The following is a 27,745-nucleotide window of genomic DNA, read 5'->3' on the forward strand; positions in this document are numbered from 1 at the left end:
AGGAAGAGTCTACTGGGAGAGGATCGGCATAGGTCCCATAAGGCCATCCTTGAGCCAGCCCTGGGGGCTGAGCTGCTCAATAGGTTTCTTCTCAGATCCCTGTCCTGTGGACAAACTTTGCCCCAAGTCACTATTTCAAAACCTTACGAGGACTTCTTCCTCAGCCTTGTTCTATTATTCCTGAGAACTGCTTCTATTTCAGTGTTGTCCACCTAGAGGCAGGAGGTTTTATCCAGCCCTGATCATGCTGGATGGGCTTTGACAAGCTCCAAGACACCAAGTCACACAAGCACCAACCTACGGATGCGCTGCACTTCTCGTGGGTCCTATTAACCTAAAACTGTGCCTCCTCCAGGCCGAGTCCCTGCTTGCTTTATGTTTTCTCACTATGTCGCTCACTCCTGTGCATATCTTTTTAAATAGCACAAATTTCACCAAAGACAATTTGGAATTACAGTGCCACTTTGGGGAACTTTTGATACGAATAAAATTGTTTCCTTGAGAGGTGCCTTAGGACAAAAAGGAAAGAAAATTCTGATTTTCCCATGGTCTGCTTTCTTTAATTGGCACGAAGAAACTTCTAAACACAATTCGAACTCGAAAATTGCCTCCCTTGAAAGATTCTTTAGCTAAAACTAATGCAAATATGAGAAACTTAAGAAGCTGTCTTCCTTGCAAATCCACCGAAAATCTGTTCCAGTTTTTCTTCTCTCGCCTTACCTCCCTTGCCTTCTCCCTTAGAACCCTGTTCAGCGCTCAAGAAGTCCGTATAATCGCCCCCTCTCCTCCTCCTCCGTCTCCATCTCCACTTTATCATCATTTAAAACCGCAACCCCTCCTAAAGCAGGACCCTGACACTGACTGGCACGTAGATTTTAAGCCCTCGTCATGTTCAGATCTCCATGCTACTCCTAGGGACTTCTCGAATCCCAGAATGGGAAGAGACAAATCCATTTAAGAGTTCAGACTTGTTTTGGATACATCCGGCCCAGGCCTCTCCGACCTCTACCGACGAATCCACCTGCTAGAGGGACAAGGAGATGGAAAAGCTTGGTTAGAAAAGGCTAAGTGGAAAGACCCAGAAAATGACTCAAAACATAAGAAAATACATTTTTACTCAATCAGAACTCTTTAAAGCAGGATCTTTCGGGAACTATACCACAGATCCTTCCTGTTAAACCAAACTGGACCCTGAGTCAGTCTCTCAAGCAGCACAGAACGAGCCATCAGAGACTTCAGGGGCAGACCTATCAGCATCTTCAGACAGTTTTCAGGACTTGCTCCTGATGTGGACATTTCTAATGCCCTTTCCATTTTTTGGTGGATGTTTAAAGCCAGAAATTGTAGATATGGTACATAAGCAAAAATCTGGCTGGTAAATCGCCCCTTTGCATGAACTTCAGCATTTGGCTGAACATTTTAAGGAGGCTTTAGATACCCAAAAGGCTAAAATCCAAATTAAGCTCATGGCTTTACATTGAAAGCAAGTAAACAGGTCCTCTTCTTCCTCAAGGGGTAAAAAATACTTTCACAGGACAGAGGTGCTTGCTGATATTGGAAGAAAGGGGGCACTGGAAAATGACTGTCTCAGCTGGAAAGTAAAAGGAGCCAACGCTCCCTCGTCTTCCTGAGGAATTATGAAGCAACTCTGAGAGGGGCTCTAGTGCCCACTTTCCAATGACTCCCTTAAAACAAAGAGAACTACCTTTTAAAAGAGGACATAAACAAGGCTTTCTGATGGATATGGGCACGGCTCTGCCAACTACAAATCCTGCCACAATTTGCAGTCCTCAGACTACTTGGGTGGCAGAAATTTCAAACAATCCTCAAATTCTCCTCATCACCCAACTGACACTGTGACTCTTTGTTCCCTCACTGATCAACCCACATTTCTTCTCTGACACCACATCAGTAAGTTTAGTTAGGAGAGATCTTTTATAGAAGTGGAACTGCCTAGTCAAATGCATTTCAGGTGGACTACTTCTAGAAATATCTGAAGACTGTTCCGTGCACGATCCTTTAGTAGCTCAATTACACGTCACTAGCCTATTCCTCTATGTTTGACCCAATCCCAATGTGAGAACGATGTGAGGTCCCTGATTCTCTCTGGGCCACAGTTCTCCCAATGTGGAGACAATTCTAGGGTCCGGACCCACTGAAGCAGAAATGGACTTCTCTAAACCCTTACCTCGACTTGCTCAATACCCTTTAAAGCCCAAATGTAAGGAAGTATTGAGGTCTACTGTGGAAGACTTTATAAAAAGGGGACTCATCATTCCTTTCTTATTTTCTATAATTAACATGAATCACTTCTGAAATAATAATTGAAAAATCCAAAGCAAAAAAATGGACTTATTATTAAGACAGCTCTTTGTTTTGTTTTGTTTTGTTTTTTGATGAGGAAGATTTGCTCTGAGCTACATCTGTTGCCAGTCTTCCTCTATTTCATATTTAGGTTGCTGCCACAATGTGGCTTGATGAGTGGTGTAGGTCCACGCCTGGGATCCAAACCTGTGAACCCGGGCTGCTGAAGTGTAGCCTGCTGGACTTAACCACTGTGCCACTGGGCCGGCCCAGTCGCTTTAATCTTTAAAAGACTGTAACAGTGCGCTTCCACTCAATGACTTTTTCCGTAGAGTCCGTGATCAATCCTACTTATTTCACACATTGATGCCATCCATATGACATCTCAGGGCTTTTGGCCGAGACATTCAGGAGGGCTTGCTGTGAGGTCTGCTACTTCTCAGAGGCCCCCAGATAAAAGCATTATGTCTACGTGGTGATCCAGGCTGCCTGTCTCCTGCAAGCTCCTCTAACACGTCCACAGAAGTCATGGGAGACCTCCAGATACAAGGTCTGGAGAACCACACCCAGCACAGCCATCATCAAGTCCTCCCGCACAGCATCTTCTTTCTTCACTCCATTTCCACATCCAGGCCTCCGCCGGGGTCAAGGGATGGTAATCATCCTCTGTGCCTGCCGGGATCCAGACCCCACAGCGCCGCAGCGAAACACTCCAACACTGCACTAACTTCCCGACAGGCACTGAGAATAACTTGGGCAAAATGATTCAATGGCAAATGAATTCTATTCTTTTTCTTCTGACAAAGGAAGAACTATAAACCTCATACCATTTAAAAAAGTAGTTCTGTAGTAACAAAAAATACAGATGAGAAAAAGGAAAGGAATTAACAGTTAAAGATGATAGCTTAATGTAAAGAATGTTTAAGTTACTTTTTAAAAGGAGATGAGATAGGTATTTCCAGTGATGGCCTTTTAGAATCCCAAGGAGCCCTGTAAAATGTTCTCAAGAGGCTGCCCTAAGAGAGAGAAAGCACAGTGAAGTCCTGTCGTAGGCTGTCATCTGAGAGCCAGGTCTCACAGTTGACGGCACAGTTGCCCACCTAACTGCGCACTAGAACCACCCAGGAGTAACTAAAACAAAGATTCTCCAGTCACTCCCCAGAGCTCTGAATTAAAATCTCCAGGGGGGTGGGGGTGGGGCAGAGGCCACATTTAACCCAAGTGAGCCCCAGGCAGTCAGACCCGCTCAGCGTGTGGTTTAGGATAATGGTTTGGTGGAGAGGACTGAATCATGGTCTAAACAAGTCAATTTTAGATCTGCAGTGTCATTCCAGGTGCCCTTTTCTCCATCTGTAAAGTGCGACTAAACATGAGTTTCCACCTTAAAAAGATAATATAGGGTCATGCTATGTGGCTACCAGGGGGCTGAGTTCTGAGAAAGAATGTTCAGTAATGACATCAAGATTCACATTAGTCCAGGCACATTGTTTCAAAGTGGGGAAGTGTCTTTCCCTTCAACAAGGGTGACCATGTGCAAGAAAAAGCATCACCATTCAGAGTACAAGACAGAGAGGTCCCGAGTGTAGATGCCAAACCTGGACCCCATGGCTGAGAACATCTGAGTTCTGAATAACGCTCAACGAGAGGCTTGAGCACATCCTGGTTAGAGTAAGTGGTCAGACAAGGGCTCCCCACCTACCTGCCCAGAGCTCCGAGGTTATGTGAGGGGCCATGGGAGCGGCCATCACCATCAGGGCACACAGGGCATCTTCAAACTCTGGGCTGTGGAGAACAACCTTCTGGGAAGCTTGCTGAGGAAGAGAGAAGAGCAATGTAAGAAAACTGAGGGGGACAAAATAAGCAGGGGTAGGAAGGCCACGAAGGCATCTGCAGCCGGGACACAGCAGGGAGGGAGAAGCCCTCGTCACCACCCATGTTGCTCTGGACAGAGAACTTTCCCCACTGACTCCGAGTATTAAAAATAGCTGCAGCAGCAGCAACAACAAACATTTCACCACGAACTGAGCATTTACTACGCCCTCAGTCTGATGCTGATTCACTCAGTTCTCACGACTACCCTCTGGGGGCGGTGCTTTTAATCCATTTGGCAGGTGAAGCAGCTAAGGTTTAGAGAAGGCAAGGAATCTGCCCCTGGTTACACAGTGAACCAAGCGCCAAAGCCCGGTAAGAATCCAGCCTGCTCTTCCTTCAGTCACACTCTTAACCACACTGCCAGGTTTCCCGCGGCTGCAGGACCAGTGAGAAATACAGAGACTTGCTCAAAGGTTTTGCCATATGGAAGCCCCAGGGCGGGGGTCCTCCTGCTCCCCTTCAGGGATCTCAGCAGGCCCCAGTCTCTTAAACAGTGTTGTCAGTCACTGTGAACACTCAGTTTCTCTCCAAGATGTGGCCAATCAGTTAACCCAGCCACACCCATTCGATTGGAGGGGTACCTACTATATGCCAGGCTTTAGGGATAAACCATCCAGAAGGGCATGGTCTCTGCCCTTAAGGAGGTTACAGCCAGTTGGGAAGGAAATGGACAAATGAATCAAGGATGTCACAGGATTCCACAGGTTCTGGTGGGGAGGGAGTGTGGTCAGCGCAGCTGGCTGGGAGCTGGGGTGTGAGTCAAAGAACGGCCAGGAAGGAAGAATGTTACCAAAGGATTTCATCGAAGCCGGTAGTTCTCAAGGCACTGTGAGGAAGTCATGATAAAAACTAGCTTAATGTGGTTGTGGCATTTGGTATACATTCTAAACACTCTGTCACAAAACAATTTTGGTTTAATTTTATGATGTTTGTTAAAACTAGAAGTCAGGGCACAGGTGATGTATTCTGCTGCGTAGAGAGAGGCCAAAAATATTATACGTGGTCTTTTAAAAAATGCATTTACATATATGTGAAATAATGGAAAAATATATATTAATTTCTGTCCCTGCCTCCTGGCACAGAGCTCCTAAGATCCTTGTACTTTCCTAAGTGATAAGAGCACCAGGAGCATCTTTTGCTCTCACATTTAGTCTTTGTCCTGGGTTCCTGATGTGGAGCTCCTAAATTCCTTGGAATTTCCTGGGGGATAGGAGCATATTTGTTCTAATAAGGTGACTCTGGGTGGGCTCTCGAATAGCTCCGGGGGGGGGGGGGGGCGCTGGACACTGGAAAGAACAAGCCATGACTAGAAGCTTGGAACTTTCAGTCCCACCCCCATCTTCCAGAGAGGGGAGAGGGGCTGGAAACGGAGTCAATAATTGATCATGCCTACGTGAGGAAGCCTCCATAGCAATCCCAGTAGGACGGGGTTCAGGGAGCTTCCAGGCTGCTGAACACGTGGAGGTGCTGGGAGAGTGGAGGGCTCAGGAGGAAGGTAGTTTTTCCATTATAGTTTGATCTTTGAAAAATCGCCTAAGAGATTTGAATATAACTTCATGGGTAAGGGTACAGAGAAAGTCTACTGGGAGGGCTGTGAAAAGAACTAGCTGGTGGGGAGTAGAAACTTCATTTTTTAATTTAATTTTTCTATATTTGCCTCTTTTTCATGATTGAAAAACCCCCACACACTCAGCACAGAAAATTTGGGAAATATAAAACCGCTCACAATTTTACCACCCAGAAAAAAAACCAGTGGATTTTATCCTAGTCTCCCAAAACGCAAAAATATATGAATATACACACTCAGACACAAAACATTTTCATGATGGGGGTTTTTACCACATGCACACTTTTGTATTGTGTTTGTATTTAACGTTATGTCGTGAACAGTTTCTGATATTAAGGATCTTGGAAGACATGATGTTAAGGGTGGTGGCACATTTCCTTCTTATTGATATGACATAAATCATTTCACCATTTCCCCATTGGAGGACATTTGGGGTTCCAAGTCTCTGTGATTACTAATCATCTGCCAGTGGATGCCCTGCCAATGGTGAAAGGACATAAACAACCCCAGGGCTACCTACCGACCTCACAGCTGGGGTGCCTCCTGGTGAGGTTGCACCAACCACACCCATCGCTGGTGCCTGAGAACCTATCTCACTGTCTGTGACAGCATGGAGAACAGTCAGGGTAAAGACTCTGCAAATTTGACAGCTGAAAAAATAGCATCTCATTTTAAATTTGCAATTCACGATAAGTAGTGAGGCAGATTTTTTTTCTCTGCAAATTTATTGGCTATTTCTAGTTCATCTTCTGTGACTTTTCACCATATCCTTTGATCATTTCTAGGCTAAGTATTTTCGTTTTAATATGTAAGAGCTCTTTATATATTAGAGACATTAAGCCTGTTGCCTGACATATTTGTTATAAATGTTTTTCCTAGTTTTTATCTACCTTTTAATACGGCATGTTTTAATCTACCAAAAATGGTAAGTTTTATGTAGTCAAATCTGTAAATTTCTTCCACTGTCCTTAAAGTTTGGAGAGTCTTTCATTATAAAAAGCATTTGTTAATAGTTTTAACGCATGTTTTTTGTTGTCCAAACAGCTGACCACTTGCCTAAGCTCCATTTGTTGACAAATCCTTCCCCTGGCAAGAAAAATGACAGTCACCTGTAGCAAGAAGATGAGTCTATATTGAAAGGCTGATTTTTGTTTTCTGTGAGAACAAATCTGATCCATCTACATTAAATGGATGTACAATGTTAAAGATGCCAAGGGGGTATCACAGATCATTCAGGAAATCAGGGAGTGGCAGCATGAAGAAAAGAGCAGAGCTAGAAGACAAGGAGGCCCAAGTCTGCTCCTGAATATATCACTCATCAACTGGACACGCCATCTAACCTTGGTGTCCTCATCTGCAAAATATAGGGGGTCGTGGGGAGGGGGTTTGGACCAGACAATCTTTACGGATCTTCTAGCTATAAAATTAGGCTGTGACTACGGAAAAAATGCTTCTTTAAGATAACAGAGCCACACTGAGGAGGTGACGCTGCAGTGCTGCTCTCTGTCCCCCACCTGGGACCCTGAAGGCCACCTCACCAGAGGGTTAGAAGCCACCTTCCCTCCTCTGCTACCAGCGAATGAGGGCAGACAGGCCACTTACCAGGAGGGCGCTGCTGAGTCCCATCAGATGAGAAATCGCAGAATTCAGCGAGAAGTCATCTGTGAAATGGGCGGTCACCTATTGGTAAATGTTGAATTATTCACTTTCTTCAAAATTCCTTTAAGCAGTCCACAACAAAACTGAATTATCCAAAAAATGTGAAATGAAATGAATGCAATCAGAGCGATTTATAAATGTTTTCACTATCTCAAGCACAGATCTTCCATGACTTACGATGGGGTTACATCCCAATAAGCCCATTGCAAGTTGAAGATATCAGAGGGTGAAAATGCACCTAATACACCTAACCCACCGAACATCAAAGCTCAGCCCAGCCTCACTCAAACTTGCTCAGGACATTATTACATCAGCCAACAGCTGGGCAAAATCATCCAAACAAAGGCTATTTTACAATAAAGTGTTGAATATCTCATGTAGTTTATTGAATACTGTACCGGAAGTGAAAAACAGAAGGGTCAGATGGGTATAGGACGGTCGTAGTGTACCAGTTGTTTACCCTCATGACTGACTGGAAGCTGTGGCTTCACCAGAGAGTATTGTACTGCACATCGCTAGCCAGGCAAAAGATCAAAATTCAAAATTCTAAGTATGTCTTCTACTGAACGCATATCGCTTTTGCACCATCTTAAAGTTGAAAAATCATAAGTTGAACCGTTGTAAATCAGGGACTGTCTGTAATCACTATGTGTCATCAGCACGAGGATTTTTAAAATCAAGGTCAGTGTTGTTTCCACCATTAGAGACTGCCCTCTTCCCCCTATCTGGGACGGTGTTGGCTCCTGTAGCAGGCAGGCAGGACCCGCTGCCGAGCGCACATCAAAGAACAGCCCCCAGGAGATGCGGTGAAGGCTGCCACTTCTCACGGCTCCCTGACTTTGGTCCAAAGGAGACTACGAGCACGTGGGATGAGGTTAGCTGTACTTTCAAACATACAGTCCACATGAGAACACTAATATGATTTGTCAGCTTTCTCCTGTTTGTGCGCTTTTCAATTTTGACCATGGGCAAGAACATAGAAAAACAACACATCTTTAAGATGTCAAGAGTTCCCAACTTGTTGAAATAACCCAATTCTATTATCTGACAGAAAAGAAGAATTTGCCAAATCCAGAGAGAAAATATGCAGTATGAAAACAATCCTTCAGCATCACTCAGGTCGCTGACTTCAGTTCTGTGAGCTCCCTTTCTCCACATCAGAACACACAGGACGGAAATACAGCTGAAGAAGTGTCACCAAATGAGACCATGCTGGACCCAGGGCCACTTCAGGTTATACCCAGAGAGGAAAAGCCTTCAAGGGCATCAGTTATCAGAGTCTAGATAAGTGACCTGGGCAGACTTTACAAGTTTGAATCAGCACATCTTAAAAAAAAAAAAATCAGACTAAGGAACATTTAGGGTATCTGGTACCCATTTAAAAAAGGCTTCAGATTTCCTAAATGCTTTCCTTCAAAGAAGGAACATATGGCATTTTTTTCACAAAGTTCCTATAAAGGCAAATGTCACTATATTATAGTGGACTTCTGGATAAAAAAATTTAAAGGGATTTGTTATCACTGAAGAATCTTTTGAAATGATTTAGACAATAATATACTATTCTCTAAGAAGCCAACATGAATAAACCATTTATCTGCAAAGATTAACCCACAGTAACTCATATGGATATTGTATAACAAAGTAACTGAGCAGGAAAGTCTCTGCTATGCTGAGCGCCAGGGAGCTTGGATGCTAGTCTCTGCTCAGTTCCTCACTAGCTGTGTGACTTTCCTCAAGAAATTTAACCTCTCTGTGCCTCATTTTTGTCCCCATCTGTAAAATGAGGAGGATGAAGAGGAGAGTCTCTTCACGCCCCTTTCAGCTCTAAAATTCTGTTTCTATTAACGTAACAAATGTGGTGCGTCATCAGCGTGATTCTGAATTTGGTTCTCTGCCTGGATGTGTTAAATATGGAAACAATGGAAGGTGGACAGCTTCCTGAGATCTGGGATGGACAAACGGGAGATCTCATTGGAGGGAGTCATGTTCTGCGAGCATCTCTTTCCATTAGAACGTTTGTACTGTTGCTCCACCTTGGTGAAATGTCTACAGTAGTAAGATAGTTAATCAAGGCAGGTGGGGCCACCCAAATAAGTAAGGAAGAAGACCCAGAGTGGCCCACCCCAAGGCAAGGTGGCCCACACAGACCACGAGTGCTCCGTTACAGAAACAACCAGTGGCCCCCGGAAAGTTTCTGACCTGAGAGATGACCGAGTTCTTGTATTCCCAGAGCTTCCTGGCCTCGGCTTTCTCCTCATCGTTCAGCAGCTGAGGCCTGGGAACCTTCCCAGAAGCCCTGGCCTCAATGAATCGGGTTGCCAAGGACCACAGACGCTGCTGCCATCTCAGCACCCCGGGGAGAGCGTCAGCTGGGTTCAGTGTTGGTAAATGAGAAAGAGAAAGAGAGACACGTGAGAATGAGTGATTTGGTTATACCTAAGAAGGAAGAGCACTGGTGAATTTCAGAGACACTTCATGGTGCCCTGATGGATTTCTCCAAAGGCAGGCTGAAGGCTCCTCCCTGGCTTCCAGTGTGTGGGAACTCAGAGCAGGACTGACTCCATCATCTCTCAGAGCTTCGGGTATGCAGAGCACCGGGTGGTAGAGCTAAGCAACGTGCTGCCAGCCAACTGTCACTGGCCTACGACGAGCTTAGAAGCTTGGGCCAGGATATGTATCAGTGCCCTGCCTCCTCGGTTAAGAAAGCTTGCTGTGACAAAAATGTCCGTGGAACTAACAACGTGCTTGGAGACACAGGTGACTTACCCTGGCGCAAGTTCCTCATCTCGCGTGGATGGGGAACACGCAGCAGCAGTGGTCTGCAGACCACACTTGGAGCCGCACTGCTGTACAGCATGAGGTGTTTTAACACATCCCTGTCCTCACTGGATGTGTGTGTATTACATATTTCAAACACAGTCATCAAACCTAGTTGCTAATCTGATCTTCTCGAGAAGCTGAACAGCTTCAAATGGTGACCCTGGGTCACATGGCTAGCCGAATTGGGTCCAGTCCAGGCCTTTTACTCTTTGTCTCTAGACTAGGCATTCTAAAGCCTGGATACACAGCAGGACCTTCTGGAAGGCTTGTTAGAAACAGATTCCTGGAGCCCATCCCTCAGAGACGGGTAGGGAACCAGCACCCGCACCTGAATGTCTGCTCTTTCTAAGTCCCCAGTGATTCGAATGCCGCTGGTTCTAGGACTGGCATCTGTGACCACGCATCTCATTAGAAATGGCATGTTGAGATAAATGGTGATCCCAGGCATCTGATTTTTTCTTCCTATAATACCACTTGGGGCAGACCACATGAAGGAAAAGGGAATGACTGTTGGACAGGTCAGTCTAGGATATCCAGGTACCCGAGATTATTTTACCTCCTGCCATTTTAGATCTAAACAACCCTGGAGAGACAAATCTCCCCTGAGGGGGCTCTGGAGGCTGCTGTGGGTGACGGAAGAGGTCACAGGTAACATCAGAACCAGGCCCCAGGAGGGGTTTTCTAGATTGGTGAGGGATGATGACACTGTTCTAGAAAAAACCTTTCTGGGGAGATCAAGAAAGGACTACAGTAGGCCCAGGAGTAGCATGGAAGCTGGTCTGTCTACAAGGAAATGTCCTCAAGGTGGGGTCCTCATAGAACCCGCATCAGAACACCACAGGCTCGTTAAAGGCCGGCTCCTGGGCCCCATGCTGAGGGCTGTGTCAGCAGGGCAGGGGTGAGACTGCGAGTCTGCAATCACAAGGAGCTCCCCAAATGATTCTGAGGCTCCCCGACAGCTGAGGACACTGGTCTAGGAATGGGACAGGATGTTGGACAAACTACTCCTCGCTTCATGGAGCTGATTCCCAGGCTCCTCCACTACTGTCTCCAGCACAGACATCTCCTTCTGCAGATTCCTCCACCGTCCGAGGCGGATCCCAAAGGAGGCAGGCCAGTAAGGGGAAGGGACTTACTCTTCACATCCCACAAGATGTCCTTCTCAGGAGGGGCGGCAAAGAGCAGGTAGAGCCGGATGGTGTCGAGGCCGTACTGCTCCACCACCTCCTCGGGGTCCACCCCATTGTGTTTGGACTTGCTCATCTTCTCCCACGTCACCTCCAACTTCTCTTTTGTTTCTGCATGAACAGGAACAGAACCTAGACCCCAAAAAATTCACAGGTATGGTATGTGGGATTCTGAATTGATTCTATAACACTGTATTCAATAAGAAAATACTGGGTGAGCAACTACGAGTGTCCATTTGAAGAATCTCACCAATTCACTTAATATGCCTCTTTCTCTCCTTCTATAGTATATGATAAAAATTGTTTTTATTTCTTTTTTCTTTTTCTTTTTTTTTTTTAAAGATTGGCACCTGAGCTAACAACTGTCGCCAATCTTTTTTTTTTTTTTTTTCTGCTTTATCTCTCCAAATCCCCCCTGGTACATAGTTGTATATCTTAGTTGCAGGTTCTTCTAGTTGTGGGATGTGGGACGCCGCCTCAACGTGGCCTGACGAGCAGTGCCATGTCTGCGCCCAGGATCCCAACCACCTGAAACCCTGGGCCGCCACAGCTAAGCACGTGAACTTAACCACTTGGCCACAGGGCTGGCCCCTGTTTTTGTTTTTAAATAAATGAGGGCCATGTCCCACCACAAATCTTCCTTTCATCAATATATACTAGTTGTAATGGGCTGTGCCAGCTTTTTCTCCACTGCAAAACATGATGAAGAAATTTCCCCCTTTATAAAAGTAAATTACTTGTATACAAAAAATGAAAGTAAAAAAGGATAAGAAAGACTCGCACACATTGCTGTTTTGTTTATGGCTTCAGGGTCTCCTCTGGAAGCTGGCAGCTGACTAGTCAGGGTCTCAGAGCAGCAAAGTACCCTGAAAGGTCACTTCACCTCGAGGCCTGGTCCCCCGTCCATGCCATAGTCACCAAAACATGGTCTTGCACTATTGGGGCCCATGGAGTTAACTCACTGGGCTCACACTAAATGTGCGTCCCTTGGCGGTGCTGGCCTGCCACACCACATTCTTTGACACGTCTCCGCCTCACCCACACACCACTGGTCCAGATGGTGCTGATGGAGGAGGCCTTCAATGGCCATGTCTGGATGAGGTGACCTTGTTGCCAAGCTCCAGTGGCTAGGACCAGGAAGGACATCTCATCAGGCCAAGCCTCTTTCTCAGGAATTGGAACTAGAGATGGAAACTGTTTCGATGTTGTTGAGCACTGGAACTATAAGGTCCTAGGGAGATGGGGCAAGACTTGGCACTGTGGCTCCTCAAGGTCACTCTGTAAACGAATTAGGGGGAGCTGAATTCAAGCCTGGCAGAGGAAGGATCAGGCAGAAGAACAGACAGAAGCAGGAAGAGACACTAGAGGCTCGAGAAAGAGGAGGCCGGAGTGGCCTGGTGACTCCCTCCGTGCCGGGAGGCCCGAGTGTACCTCCTGCAGTGGAGTTTGGGTGATGTCCCTATATCCCTGTGCCAAACCCACCTTTGGGTGGCTTTCTGTTTCTTCCAGGCAAATAATCCCTGACTCCAACAGCAACCAAACTCCCAATGGATGGTGTATCTACCTAAAAACCAACTCTAGACTTCACAAGAGGCACACCCACGAAGTAGATGGAGGCCTGCCCTTGCCGGTCCAAGTACGTTCGCTCAGGGTGCCAGTCTGCATAGGAAGGGAAACGACATCCATGACACGGCCTGGCCCCAGACATCAGAGCAAAGAGAGACTGAAGTCCTGGAAGATGTTCTATGCTGGCTGTGGTGAGGCTCAGGGAACCACTGCCTCCCTACCCCACACACCCTCTCCAGGCTGCAGCAGGCCTCTATAGCCCTATTGTGCGAATTAGGAAAAAGGCATCTTTCTGGGCAGAGGAGCTGAGAAGTTAGAAACAGGTGCCCTCTTTTGGCAGACGTGGCCCTGAGGTGTACAGTTTGGCAAGTGGCTGGGATTTCGGGCTCTGCTCACCCCTTGGCTGGGTGCCTTTGAGCAGTACACAAACTGCTCAGCTATACATGGCAGCCCTGCCCACAACACAGAGTACTTCACTACCAGCCGAAACTTGTTTGCCCCGGGATTTAGCTCCTTTCCCCTCTGGCCTATGTTGGAGAAACAATGCCAATTCCTGCTTCTCCAGCTTCTTGCTCTCCCATAGACCAGAGTGCCCATTCCAAACCCTGATATATCACTGTGTTAATTAGGTAACTCCACCGACTGCTTCCACCGGAACCTTCTCTCCAGTGTTTGGTTTGGGAGTCTGCCCACCATGTAAGGGTTGCTGGGTTTACCGCATCTCACCCGTCATGCACCGGGTTTTCAAAATGTAATGGCCAGAGTGCTGGGGGTTTCTCACAGCTGCCTCCATAGACTTGCCTCTCCCCACTTTCTAACATGCTGTTTATTTGTATGCCGGGTGCACATGATCCATCCTCACCACGCCCCCTAAACATCCGGCAGGAGGAACTAGTATCTTTGAGGATGAGTGAAAACAGAGCAGAAGGAAAAGGCTTGGGAAAGCTGGGGGAGCAGGGAAGTCCAGGGAATCCGGGAGAGGTCCCTACCAGGTGAGGGCCAGACAGCTACTCTGGGGTGCTGTGGGAGTAAGTACAGTGGTGGCCCCCGAGTTCTGAAATGCCCTCTAGACCAGTGGGGAGAAAGACTGGGAGTACCCCAGTCTTGGAAGAATGTCTCTTGGGTCCAGGGGCTCTGTCCCTGCAACGGGCTGTCAAACACAGGCTAGGAGAGGAGGTCATACCTGAGTAGCCTCTATGTTATATACAAATGAAAACCCTGCCAGAAGCTGAACTGACACAAGCTGGATGGGGATGGGGCTGAGGAGCAGACAGCCAGCCCCAGCCCCAGCCCAGCTTTCAGAGGGTGCTGGCCCAGAGCAAGCTGAGGCTTCGAGACCAACAGGCCAGCAGGTCCCTCTCCTGGATTCTGCCCCCAGCCAGGGCCTTGCAGTGTATACTTGCTTGCTCAATGGCTCTCAGGCCTGGCCTTAGTTCTCTGTGAGTCCCTGGATGGGCCATTCTTACCTGTGAGATCTACTTCCTCTCTCTGTACATACTGTCCAGACGGTAGGCGAAATGTCTGCCCCTTGATAAGGCCTTGAGCCAGCAGCTTATGAAAAGGCTCTCTGGGAAAAGATAACAGGAAAACACAACTGGTGGGGTTGGGATTCGAAGCATCTAGAAAAGAGCAATACAAACCTGACCAGCTGATGGATTCAGTCCATTGTCCTTTCTGAAAACAGGTAGGCTGACCAATGCCGCCTGTACACCCAACTTGAACAAATGGCTCCTTATAAACAGGAGACAAGAAAATTAAGTCAAATCAGCAGGTATTAACTATTTTCCATGGCGGTGAAGTGGAAAGAGCACCACGCTTCAGATCTGGAAGGCCTGGGTTTGCACCTTAGTTCTGCTTCTCAATGAATTCTCGGACACAGGCAAGTCACTTACTTGTTCTTAGCACTGGTGTGCTCATCCGTAAAACGGAGGTAATAAAAATCTGACTCAAAGGGGCGTTGGGAAGATTAAATGAAATGATTACAGGAAAATACTTGTGAATTTTAAAGAACCACACAAACATCAGCTACCTGCTGAGTCCAGCGTGTGGAAGGGCTCAAGAGGACACGGAGGTCTAAATGGGGCTCTGTTCAAGAGGGTACTTGACTCCTTAACCTTACACACAGTGTCTGCTTACAGTGCTTTTAATTTTTTTTTTTTGAGGAAGACTGGCCCTGAGCTAACATCCGTGCCCATCTTCCTCTACTTTATATGTGGGACGCCTACCACAGCATGGCTTGCCAAGCGGTGCCACGTTCACACCTGGGATCCGAACTGGCGAACTCCGGACCGCCGAAGTGGAACGTGCGAACTTAACTGCTACGCCACCAGGCCTGCCTCCTTTTAAATTTTTTAAATCATACAAATTACATATGAATATACCCTTTCAGTTCAAATTCAAACATTACCCCCTTTTTTCTAGGCCTCCTCCTCTCTGAGGAGGCGTTTTTTATTAATGGTTTGGTGACTAACCCTGGAAAAGTCTGGAGACTTTTTCTAATGCTTTTTCCATACAAACACGTATATACAGGTACATGGTTTAACAGATTTTTTTCTTTGGATTTAAATAAATGGGATCATAATGTACATATTACTTTGTGGTATTTCATTTAACAATCTGAATGGATTTTTCCACAACAGTCCATATAGATCTATCTCATTTTTAAAGTTATTTAGTATTCTATAGGATGGATGGTTTTATAATTTATTTATGGTGTCTATTTTTTAAAAAGTAGTTTTGGTCACACGCTTACTGGCTAAATAGTGAAATATGAACTTTTTTTCTGAGGAGGATAAGTAGAGGTTGACCCTCATACTGAAATTACTTTACTTCAGATTTTAAATAGTTTATTCTGAAGAATCCACCTGACTCAGTTTTGAAGCATGGGAGCAAGAGCTATTCCAGCGGCGAAGAGCGATCTGTGGAGACGCCTGCTGATAACGTGTACGTATTTCATATTCACAAAGACCGCGGTGGGAATGTCCACACGCGGGAGACTGAGTGATGTTCCCCACGAGCGTCACCAGCAGCACGACAGCCCTCTCAGCATACAAATCCTTTGGTGCTTCAAGTTCACTTACACAGGGGGGCTTTTATTGAGAGGTTCAAAACACCAGTGACTTCAAAGAGCCAAAACAGGCCACAAACCTGGCTCTAGTGGTGTAGGTAGGAGGTGGCTTTGCTAACTTAACAGGACCTTATTCCACATACGAGGCTGTCTCATTTAGATGAACTCTGACACTGAGTAAGGCCTCTGGACAGGCCTCTGATTAGTATACTGTGTGGTTCCTGTCATAACAGCTGTGCGGACAGAGATGGTTCAAAGGAAAGTTTCTAGTGGATTCTGGGGAGTGGAGGGGAACAAAGGGATTGACTGGGAAAGACATGACGGTCAGCTAGGAAAAAAGGATTCCTGGTCTTTGTATTTTAAAATCTTGTTATGAGCATGCATGTGTACATGTGTGTGCATGTGTGTTTGGGGATGGTTGGGGACAGAGGGGGATATTTTACGAGGTGGAAAAGATACAATATATTTAATGTTCAAATGAAATTGTAACACATAGTCTTGAGACCTCATTCAAATTATTCAGTGTCAGGCTGGCCCCATAGCTGAGTAGTTCAGTTCTTGTGCTCTGCTTCGGGAGCCTAGGGTTTCACTGGTTTGGATTCTGGGTGTGGACATGGCATGCCTCATCAAGCCATGCTGAGGTGGCATCCCACATAGCAGAGCCAGAAGGACCAACAACTAGAATATACAGCTATGCACTGGGAGGCGAGGTGGTGGGGGAGAGAGAAAGGGAGAGAGAGGAGAAGGGGGAGGGGGAGGGGGAGGGGGGAAGGAGGGGGAGGAGAGGGAGAGAGAAGGGGAGAGAGAGGAGAAGGAGAAAGGGGGGAGGGGGAAGGAGGGTGGAGGAGAGGGAGGAGGAGGGGGAGGAGGGGGAGAGAGGAGGAGAAGGGGGAGGGGGAGGGGGAAGGAGGGGGAGAGAGGAGGAGAAGGGGGAGGGGGAGGGGGAAGGAGGGGGAGGAGGGGGAGACAGAAAGGGAGAGAGAGGAGAAGGAGGAGGGGGGAGCAGGGGGAGGAGGAGGAGGAGAGGGAGGAGGAGGAAGAGAGGGAGGAGGAGGGGGAGGAGGGGGAGGAGAGGGAGGAGGAGGGGGAGGAGGGGGAGAAGTGGGAGGAGGAGGAGGAGGAGGGGGAGGAGGGGGAGGAGAGGGAGGAGGAGGGGGAGGAGGGGGAGGAGGGGGAGAGAGAAGGGGAGAGAGAGGAGAAGGAGGAGGGGGAGAGGGAGGAGGAGAAGAAGAAGAAAAGAAAAAGATTGGCAACAGATGTTAGCTCAGGTACCAATCTCTAAAAGAAAAAAATATTCAGTGTCATTCAGTGTTACAGGGCGCATCCAGCACACTACCATGTTAATTTGGAAGAAATTCCACATATGTGTGTGCACAAAAATAAGTAATCACACCATTGTTCACACTCTAAAATTTATCCTAATAATAAACTCTTTTGAGTCACAAAACTGCCTTCCTTCCACCTCCCCCAAGACATCCTGGCAAAGTCACAAGCGGCAGAATGATGTCTCTTTGTGCCACAGTTCACGTCCCAGCAAGATTCCCAGAAAATGTGAGTCCTTTACATAGAAAGATAGGAGAAATCATTTAAAAATCATGCACTTGGATCTTATGTTGCACTTTACTAGAGAAGCACCTTGGAGAAGGAGCAACAGTGTCTGTGGTTCCGTTTTTCAGGAACGCTGGCACAGATGCCACAAGAAGCCTTGTGTCCTCAGGCCACACAGGCCCTATCCAGGGCAGGTTGGAGTTTTGAGCCTAGGGACCCAGGCCCGCATTTTCCTCAGGAAGCTCAGAGAACTGCGGCCCAGACACTGAGAGTGCGGTTTTCTCTAGCATCAGCCGCCATCTACCTTTTGGTGTCTTCTCACTTAAACACACTTGCTCCTCACAGAGGTCACATGGACACTTGGTTGTTCCCAGAATGTGCCAGGCTCCCCGGGACTGGGTACCCTCTGGCAGGAATGCCCATCTCAGCCTGGGTTCTTGGGGAAACGTGGACTCACCCTTCACCACTGAACTCAGGCATTCCCTTTGCTGGTGGCCACCCCTGTCCCCTGCACACAGTCCCGTTCACAGAGCTCCGGGCTCTCCTCTGTGTCCCGCAGGGTCTGGCACACCCCATCATGAAGAGTGTGACCAGGCTGTGTTGTGATTACGTCACAAATACTGGTCCATCCCCTGCCCTACAGCCATCCTGGCAAGGACTGTTCTCTCATTCTTCCCTCTATGCCTAGCAGTTAGCACTGAGCCCAGTGGGCGACAGGCTCTTTAAAAATGTTCAAAACACGGATGGATGCTTGAACAAATGTGAATGAACAGACAGATGGATGGTAGGATGGAAGAAGACGACACTAGGTGTTTGCTGTTGCTGGCTCCTGAAGCCGTTTTGCTTTCCATCCAATTTGAGGTGGGACCTGGACTTCACCTCAATACATAAACAAGACAACAACAGTTTTAAAACAAAAGAAGAAAATCACATGGCTACTTTTTATTGGGCAGGTGAAGGAAGAGACTAGATATGCACGCATTTAAAAGCACAAAGCAAACTGAGCTAGTGTTCCACAAGGAAGGGACGCCTCCCCGCATCCCCTATGGAGCATCACTGAGCATCAGTGGGCTCCATGGGGCTGACCTGTGCTCATACTCAGGGTGCAGGTTTTTGAGTATTAGTTCATCTTTTAGATTGGAATCTTCCTCAAATAATTCTACATGCTGCTGCCTGACACGAAAGAAACAGACCGCAACCTTTCCCTGCTGTGCTCGGTGCCAGGAGGATGACTCTGCTGTTACTGTCTTAGGTGCCGGTGTCCCTGAACCTGTGTTTGAGGTTTTTTCCTCTTGGATCTCACTGTGAGTACATGGCTTTGGTAACTCTTCAGAGAAATAAAAAAAGAAGTCTTTGGGATGGAAGAAAGGAGGGAATAATCTGGATCCCAAAGATAAAGAATAGGATGATCAAAGCATCAAGTGGCATTAAGCCTCCAGAAATGGCAGGGGAAGAAACAGGAGTCCTGCTCTGTGCTCGCAGTTTATCAAGAGGAACAGCGCTGCCACCTTCTGAGAAGGGACAGAACTGCACCCTGCCAGCATCTGACCCTCCCTCGGCAAGTCTGCCTAAGGCTGCACTCCTCAGGCCTCGCTTTTACAGTCTTTTTTTTGAAAGTAAACTTTTTAATGAAGTACAGCACACATGTTGAAAAGTATATAAATCCTAGAGGTAAAATCTGACGAATTTTCGCAACATAAACACACCTGTGTAACCAGCACCCAGGTCAATGACCGGAACGTGACCAGCCTCCTGAGCCCCTGCTGCCCACTTCCAGACACTGTCTCCCCACCATGGTCACCACCAGCCTGGCGCCAACACTACAGATTAGTTCTGCCTGTTTCAAACCCACTTCTAACCCTCCCAGAATGAGGGGTCCCCAGGGGGAGGTCCACATGGGAGGTTCTCCCCACAACTGGCAGGCGTTCCCTCTCAGATAGCAGGGCACCCAAACCAGGGCCCGCTCGTGAAACGAGCGGGTCTGAATTTCGGAAAGTCGGCAACACCACTTGATAGCCGAAGCTCACCTGGGCTGTCTTCTCCCAGGGGTGAGGCACTGCAGGGGCCATCTCAGAAGGACCCTCTAGAGCAGGGATGGCGAGACTTGGCACGACGGCCCCAGTGCCCTGGCCTACCGCCACCCAGCCATCACTGATCCACGGCACACTCCTGATTCACTCAGACTGAGCCCCAGAATTCTTCTTAGTACCGCATTCCCAGGAAGCAGAGTTACCATGTGAAATTTATCATTGATTTCTTCAGGAGGCACTTGCTAAGTGCCTACTATGTGTCCAGCGCTGAGCCAGGCATTGGGGACATCACAGTGGGAGCCAGCTTATTTGCTATCACTGAACCAAACCAATGCCCGACCATTCTCCGAGCTGTGAGGGAAGAAAAGAAAGTCTAACAATAGCTGAAGATCAGCTCCTCCCAAATCAGGTCCAAATTCCTCAGTGTGGCTGTCAAGGACTCCTCTCCCTCCCTTTTAACTTCCTCCATTCTTTCCACATGTTGCCCATATGTGCTTCCATGTCCTCACTCACACTGTTCCCAGAGGTACTATCCAAATTGCCCATCTGACAAAACGCTACTCTTCCTTCCAGGCTTGACACAAATGCCACCTCACTGGGAAGGTGTCACCGGCCCTCCTGGTCGGACTTAGTTGCTCTGTCCTTGTTGGTGTGTCCAGCGTGTACCTTTAGCTGCATCTGCCAGATATTCAATTTTATTGTGTATTCAGGTGAGTTGCTTCCCTGTCTGCTTTCCTCCTGTGAGGAGCAGGAAGAGGAAAATCCTCAAAGACACTTCCCAGCGCCTAGTTCATAGCAGATATATTGTATAATTATATTACTTATAAATATAAATTATATAATTATATGATATATAAATGTTAACTGGTTTGAAGCAAATCAAGTATTTCCATGAATGAAGAAATAAACCTGCCAGCGACAGAGGTGGGGACAAGAGAAGAAGGAAGAAAGAGGCGGATGAAGGCAGGCACCAGATGCTATAGCTTCCGGTTGGGGCCAGGACCTTTTTGCAGGGAGAGGTTCGCTGAAAGATTTCAAGCTCGTAGGAAGGTCCCAGGAGCAAGGGAATGAGAGCGGCATTTCACAGCGGGGAGGGCGCCTCATTCCCAGTGGTCCCCCTCCACTCTTCCCGAGCACAGGGAATGCTCCACAGGGCTTTCGGCCTCTGGTTCTCACTCTCCTGGCTGAAGCTGGCCACATCCACCCTTATGTGTAGTTTAGCTGCACATAAATGAGGAGTCACACTTCTTAATTCATTCAACCTGTATTTAAGCAACAACTGGGTGCAGAGCACTCTGCAATTAACCAGAGAGTTTATGGTAAAAATGGGCGGCCCAAGACATGCTCATAAATAACCATCAACACCACAAGGAGGAGGCCCTAGGTGTGACATGGAGATGCACAGTGCATGGGAATGGGGGTCAAGGGGACGTCAAGGGCCCTGCTGGACTTGGAACCCAGTCCTGCTGCAGCAGAGATCACACCACACTGCCACGTTCATTATTAAGATTCACAACTGGTATAACGTATCTCCCATTTGTTCATTCATTCATTCGCTCAACAAGTGGCACTTGGGAACAAACTTGCAAAAGCAACTGAGTTATGCGTTCATCACAGGACTATGAACAGCAGGGGCTTTACAAGAAAGGGAAAAGGCTGCAACTCTAACCCACCTACAAACCCTTCTGACCCGGGGACTGTCAAAGATGGGAGCGTTGTGCAGGGCCTCGATTTGTACTCTTTTTTCTGAGTCAGCTTTCCTCTTACTCCTTCAGCACCACTGCTAGAGGTGGATTACGCCTGCGTGCACTGCAGCACAGCTACATGCAAGCAGAATGAGGAACAGTGATGGAAGCTTCAGGGCTTCCGCGATAGTCTGGACCGCACAGAGTCAGAAATTACAACACTTGATACCTGCTGGTCATTGAAGGCCACCTTTGTCCCACTAAGAAGGAAGAAAGAAAGAAGAAAGGCAGGAAGAAAATGAGAGGGAGAGCGAGGTGAGGCAGGTTGCTAAGTATGCAATAAACAAGGGAATTCAGAACATAGATTGATAGGCTATTTTAAGTGCCTTTGTAAAAATCACTGCATAGAAGGAATGTACCAACCAAGATGTGGCTACAAGAATCCCAGGACTCATCAGAGCGCTAACGAGTCACTGTGGACAACATTTCCCTACTTATGAAGCCCTAGACAGGTTGCTGCCCACTCTCCTGATCTGCTCAGGTGGCTACTACGTAGATCTGGAAAGAAGGAAACAGAAAGCTGTGGATCTCTGAAAACAGTCTCTAACTTGGACTTCTCAGACTAAATTCACCTTCCTCTTTTTCTTGGCCCTGTGCCTAGACTATCACGTTCACATAAGCAGCCAGTTTCTAAGTATTACACCATGGCTCATTCTTAAATGTCACCATTTCTATTTCCTAGCTGCCAGCCAGTAGCATAGAAGGAGGCCTCATTAATACGGTGAGACCCAAGTCAAGCTTCTCTTCTCTTCCTTCCCCTTTTCCCGACAGCTCTGTTTCTGGTGTGATCAGAGAAACAGGAAAAAGCTCCGTGGACTGGGGCCTGCTGAGCTCTCGCTGGGCAGCAGGCGGTTGTTAACCCAGGAGAGGCTTCTGAGGGCCACCACTCTGCTGACCGCAAACTGCAGGGAGAATTTCAGTTCAGGGAATTTAGCGTCTCTCTGAGTCGTTTTAAAGAGCAACCACAAAAACTGACAAGATTCCCATGTTACAGGGAGAAAAGGCTTCCTTATCTCAGTTCAGCGGAGATGAGCCGAGGCACGTTCCCCCTGTAGTGCGCAGCTTCCACCCTAGTGCTGACGACTGAGTGCTGACGTCCAGCCAAAGCTGATGCCTACCCCACACCCGTGAATCCAACTGGGAGGCTCAGTGCACTTTCCTGCTTCAGAGTGTTGACTGTAAATGACTTTGTTTTTCTGTTTATAAAGTTACATAATCATTGTAAAAAAATCTGGGAAAAAATCAGAAGTGCATTAAAAAAATAATAAAATCATCAGTAAGCTCTTCATCCAGAGAAAACTCCTGTTAACACGCTGGCATAATTTGCTCTACTCTCTCCTGCACACACGTATATGTGTATGTATGTGCACGCACATATATACACAGAGATAACCAGACTTTACCCACAATTTCATCTTGCTTTTTTCACTTCTCATTCAGATGCATTTCTCCATGTTATTAATCAGTCTTCGTAACGTAATTTTAAGGAGCTGCACAAGAGTCCTCCATATAGATGGGCCATGCTTGACCCTTTCTCAACATTTTGGGGCATTTAAGTTGTATCCAAGTTTTTAACATGAACACTTTGGTGCATAAGTTTGCAGTTCTGATTGTTTGCTTAGGAAAGATTTCTGGAAGTGCAATTAGTGTGTCAAGAGTGTGAACAGTTTTAAGGCTCTCACTATACATCGCCAAATGCTTCTGAGCAAGGGTGCTCCAAACCGCCCCCCTGCAGTACGAGTGGTGCTTGCATCCCAGCCGCTCTGCTATACAGAAAACAGCACCTCAACGTGGTTTCACTTGTATTTCCTGGACTGCCCGTGAGGGAAAAATTTTACAGTATGTTTCTTAATTATTCATATATCTTCTTTTGCAAATTTCCTGCTGACATTAATTCTGCCTTAATCTTAACTTGGTGTTTCAGACACACGACTAAGGCACTTGCTGTCCCATGTGGTGGCACACCTGACCTGGAGGCCGGCTTCTTATAAATGGTAAGGAGACCTTCTGAAAGCTCAAACTGCAAACCTAAACATACAAGTGATGAAAGAAAGGGCCAGGACTCTTTCAGAAAACAAGAGTGGTTACTAAATCCACATGAACCTTTCCTGTTTATATTTGAAGGAGTTTAACCAGAATCAGAGTGAAAGTGCTCAAAGGTGATGGAATTCCTAACATGTGGTCATGGCCCCTGAGAACCAAAGGGGCTAGGTCTCTCGTCCACACTGCCAATCACTGGCCCAATGAGCAGAGGTCTTTGGACCCTCAGTCCAGATCTACTACTCGAGACAGTGGCAAGGGGCTGAGAAATGAAAACAAAAGTGGAATAGTTGCAGTCTCAAATCTCTCCTGAAATGACAATACTAATCAAAGGGAAGAAAGAAATACAAACAAAATTCTGATTTATACACATTTCAGAAAAAATAGCTAATAAATAAAGAGGAATACACATGTGGTCGACAGATCTCAATTTTTCCTCCTAAATCGGCTTGCTAAGGTTGTGTGGAGGCAGTCAACAATTCTAACTGGAGAATTCTGAATTATTCATCACCGAAAGTGGGTGATTTTCATTGCATTTGCGGCGGACTGGTTTACTAAAACACCTCTGATACAGAGGTAACACTCAGAGTGAGTTTTCAGCGGCTGTTGTTGCCCTGATAAGATTTAACGTGAGTGATCCTGACAGCTGAGCCGAGACACAGAGATAAGACGCCTCTCTGCACCTTCCTCAAACATCTCAGACTTTTGAGCACTAAAAATAAATCTCCCTGTTTTTTAAGGGAGGGTATGGAATAGAATCTTCCTGTCTTGTAAAGAATGAAAAAAAAACCCAAAACACTGCACAGATATATTTCAATTTATACTTAAAGTTGATGGTAAAGCAAATTCCAGGTGTACCTGGAAACTTTGCAAATCAGAAATTCCTTTGAATAGAAACAAGTCATACCCCAAACCGTATTTTAAAAATTTTGTCAGAATGCTGCAAACCCTTTTTCTCCTCAAATACAGTTTTAAACCCCTGGGGAAAAGTCATAAAAGTAGCCAGGCCCTGTCCTAGATCTTAAAACAGCCATTGAATCACTTATTGACTCATTCCTTACTTCTACAAATAATTTTTCAGAGAAATGTGCCCCCCACTAAGGAGCCAGAAATCATTTATGGTATTTGTTTCTAGACCTACATGAGAAGGAAATATTTCTCATGCTGTATTTGTTCTTTGTACTTAACCTCTATCCAATTCTCCCTATCCCAAGGAGAACCTTTCCTTTGAAGGATGTGAACTTTTATGTGTTTATATCAAGGGATTAAACTCATGTATCTAAACAAACATTCTCCGAGAATGAACGTACAATATCCATGAGACTGTGACAGTAACAAGACACAGTTCCCATCCTCAAGGGTAAACATTATCTAGTGAGGTAAAGAAGTTTCCATAGAGAAGAAATGCAAGGCAGAATGGTAAATCCTGTAACCCAAGGTACCAACATTTTCACTAATTTATCTGCCTGACGATTAATGTTGCTAATGTGGTTAGTGTTCTTCTGATGCAGATAGGTTTATTGTTACACATGAAGGTCTCTGGGAGTAAGGAGAAGAAAATTATTTTAAGCATTTGATTTATATCCTAAATTACTTTTCTGACAGTAGACTTCTAATCTGTGTGTGCCTGCATGAGGAAGCAGGTCTGCGCGCGGTGTGAAGCGAGGCACCTTTCAGTGTGCTTCATTTTAATGAAAACGCATTTTAGTCTGCGTTACACAGGTTTTAAAACTAATATACTTTTTATCAAGAATTTAAAAACACATATACTTTGACCCAGCACTTCCCAGTGTCAGAACTTGAACCTACAGATATGATCCCAAATACCTGCCAAGAATATAGATAAAGAGAGTCACTAGATATTTTTTTTTGTAATAGCAATTGGGAAAAATAGATGACAAATAAATTATGATATATTCATATGATGGAACATTATACATAAATTTTAAAAATGGGAGATTTGTGCACAGTGATGTGGAAAGATCACCAAGATAATATTATTAAATCAAAAAAGCAAAATACATAAATATAATATCTGTATGTAAATTTTATATCACACATTCTATGTAATATACATATATGTAACAAACATTACACATATATAAAATTTTAAAATGAGCATATCAATAGAAACATGGAGATACACAAAATATTTTTCTGAAGAAATCAAAAGAACCTTAAGTTGAGGAGAAGGGTGGAGGGTGGGGTACAGGGAGGGAAATTTCAATGTTCACTTTGCGCAGTTAAAAACTTTTAATCTTAGATGTATTACTTTTTTATTATTTTATTTTTCTACTGTTAATATAGGTTATCTGGAGAGATAATCAGATATGTTTTCCCCTTCTCTGCAATTAAAAATTACTCTAAAACATGTTCTATTAAAAAAACAAAAAACAAAACACAACTGAAAAAAAATCCCGGGAACTATGCTCCTGGCAAACAAGAGAGCCTGAACTATTGTCCTGATGAAAAACAAGTGAAAAAGCCAGAAAAGATGCAAAACGGTTATTGTTTTAAATGTGTCTTTGAGCTGGCAAACTCTAAGAAATGAGGTAGAAATATACGTATTTTTAGACAAATAAGAACCATTGGATGAACCTTCACTAAAGGACATAAGAGATATTCTAAAGTGTACATTTCAGATAAAAGGGAAATGATTTCAGATTTAAGGTCAGAAATGCAAGAAGGAAGAGTGCGAAAAGATATTAGTAAATATTTAGATTCCATGTAATTCCAATTAAATTCCCAATAGATACCTCTGTGGAATTTGACAACTGAATCTGAAATTTATATGGAAGAACAAAGGTCCAATCATAGCCAAAATACTCCCAAAGAAAAAGAACAAAGTAGGAGGACTTCTCTTACTGGATATTAAGACTTGTAAAATTAAAATAACAAAGCCAGTAAATAATTAGCACAGCAAAAGGCAAACAGATCAATGGATAGACTAAAGAGCATATAAAAAGGCCCTTGCATATACCCGAAAACTTGATTTATGATGGAGCGGGCACTACAGATCAGTGGGGAAATGGATGGACTGTTCCGTTAATGGTACCGAGACACTAAAAGCAATAGCCGTAAAGGAAAAGATTATTAACATTTACTACATTAAATTAACAGTTTCTGTTCATCAAAAGATACCATAAAAATAAGCTAAGAGGTAGGAAAAAATACGTGCAATACATACAGCTGAAAAAGGATTAGCATCCGGAATATTAAAAGAATTCCTACAATCAATAAAAGACAACCCAGAAGAAATAAGGGCGAAGGACACAAACAGGGATTTAACGGGAAACACAGAGATTCATGAACATATTAAAAACATGCTAAACTTCAGTAAGTAAGCAGTGTTTTTAAATTCAAATTTAAGTCACAAAGTGATCCATTATATAACACCAGTTTGGCAAAATTTAAAAAGTTCGATAGTACCAAATGCTGTAACGATGACGTAGAGCAATAGCAACCCTCATCTCTGCTAGTGCGAGCGTAGGTTTTACAGCTAATTCGGAACACACTTTGGTGTTCCTTAGTAAAGCTGAACACGTGCATACCCTATGATTCAGCAATTCTGCTCTCAGGTACACACTCAAGGGAAATGCTGACATGTACGCCAGGAAACGTGTACAAGAGTGCTCACTGCAGTTCTGCTCATAACTGCACGAAGGAGTCCAATAACCATCAACGGTGGTGTGGACACACAGTGAGTTCTGGACTAGAAATTCCATTCCATGTAATGGGATACCATATAGAGGTGAAACCGAAACGAAGCACAACTCCATGCAGCAACATGTATGAATCCCAAAAAGCGATGAGCGAAGAAACCAAGAGAAAACACGTAAAATACCATTCTACTTACATAAAGTTCAAACACAGGAAAACTAAACAATACACATTGTTTCAGAATATACACAGAGGCGATGAACTTATAAAGAAAAGCAGGAAAATGAATAATTCAAGATTCAGGACAGGGGTTAACTGGGGGAGGGGTGGTGGTGTAGGAAGAGGGATGATATGATGGAGAGGGGCACCCTGGGTATTCTAAGGGACTGTTGAGCTCTATTTCTTAAACTGCAGAGAGGGTGCACGGATATCATTTTATTCTTTAAATTACATAATACACTAAATACATCCTTTATTTATATGATGTATTTCATGGGAAAAAAGCACACACACATTTTTCTGAACATAATAGGCAAGAGATGATAGGCCAATAGGAAAAGAATTTATCAATGGATGTACAATGTGATTGCCTAGCTTTTAATTCATTATGTACTTTTATCAGAGTGATTTATCAAGGTAGGATTCAATCAAGCTTAGAAATAGAGCTTACACAGAGGGAC

At 45.4% G+C, this 27,745-nt stretch overlaps 1 protein-coding gene across 2 annotated transcripts in view; it reads right to left on the bottom strand.

The window, feature by feature from the left end:
• LARS2 (leucyl-tRNA synthetase 2, mitochondrial) overlaps positions 1 to 27,745 on the bottom strand; it is a 163,832-nt gene that overhangs the window by 14,399 nt on the left and 121,688 nt on the right. For both annotated transcript variants that reach the window (XM_014852435.3, XM_014852437.3), the window contains exons 15-19: positions 14,442 to 14,542; positions 11,359 to 11,541; positions 9,602 to 9,771; positions 7,346 to 7,423; positions 4,004 to 4,115 (exon numbers count right to left, since the gene is read on the bottom strand). In XM_014852435.3, coding sequence (XP_014707921.2) covers positions 4,004 to 4,115; positions 7,346 to 7,423; positions 9,602 to 9,771; positions 11,359 to 11,541; positions 14,442 to 14,542 — 644 coding nt within the window. The remainder of the gene's footprint in view (positions 1 to 4,003; positions 4,116 to 7,345; positions 7,424 to 9,601; positions 9,772 to 11,358; positions 11,542 to 14,441; positions 14,543 to 27,745) is intronic.

This window comes from Equus asinus, chromosome 21, assembly GCF_041296235.1.
Source record: "Equus asinus isolate D_3611 breed Donkey chromosome 21, EquAss-T2T_v2, whole genome shotgun sequence".
In the NCBI taxonomy this organism is placed as follows: Eukaryota; Metazoa; Chordata; class Mammalia; order Perissodactyla; family Equidae; genus Equus; species Equus asinus.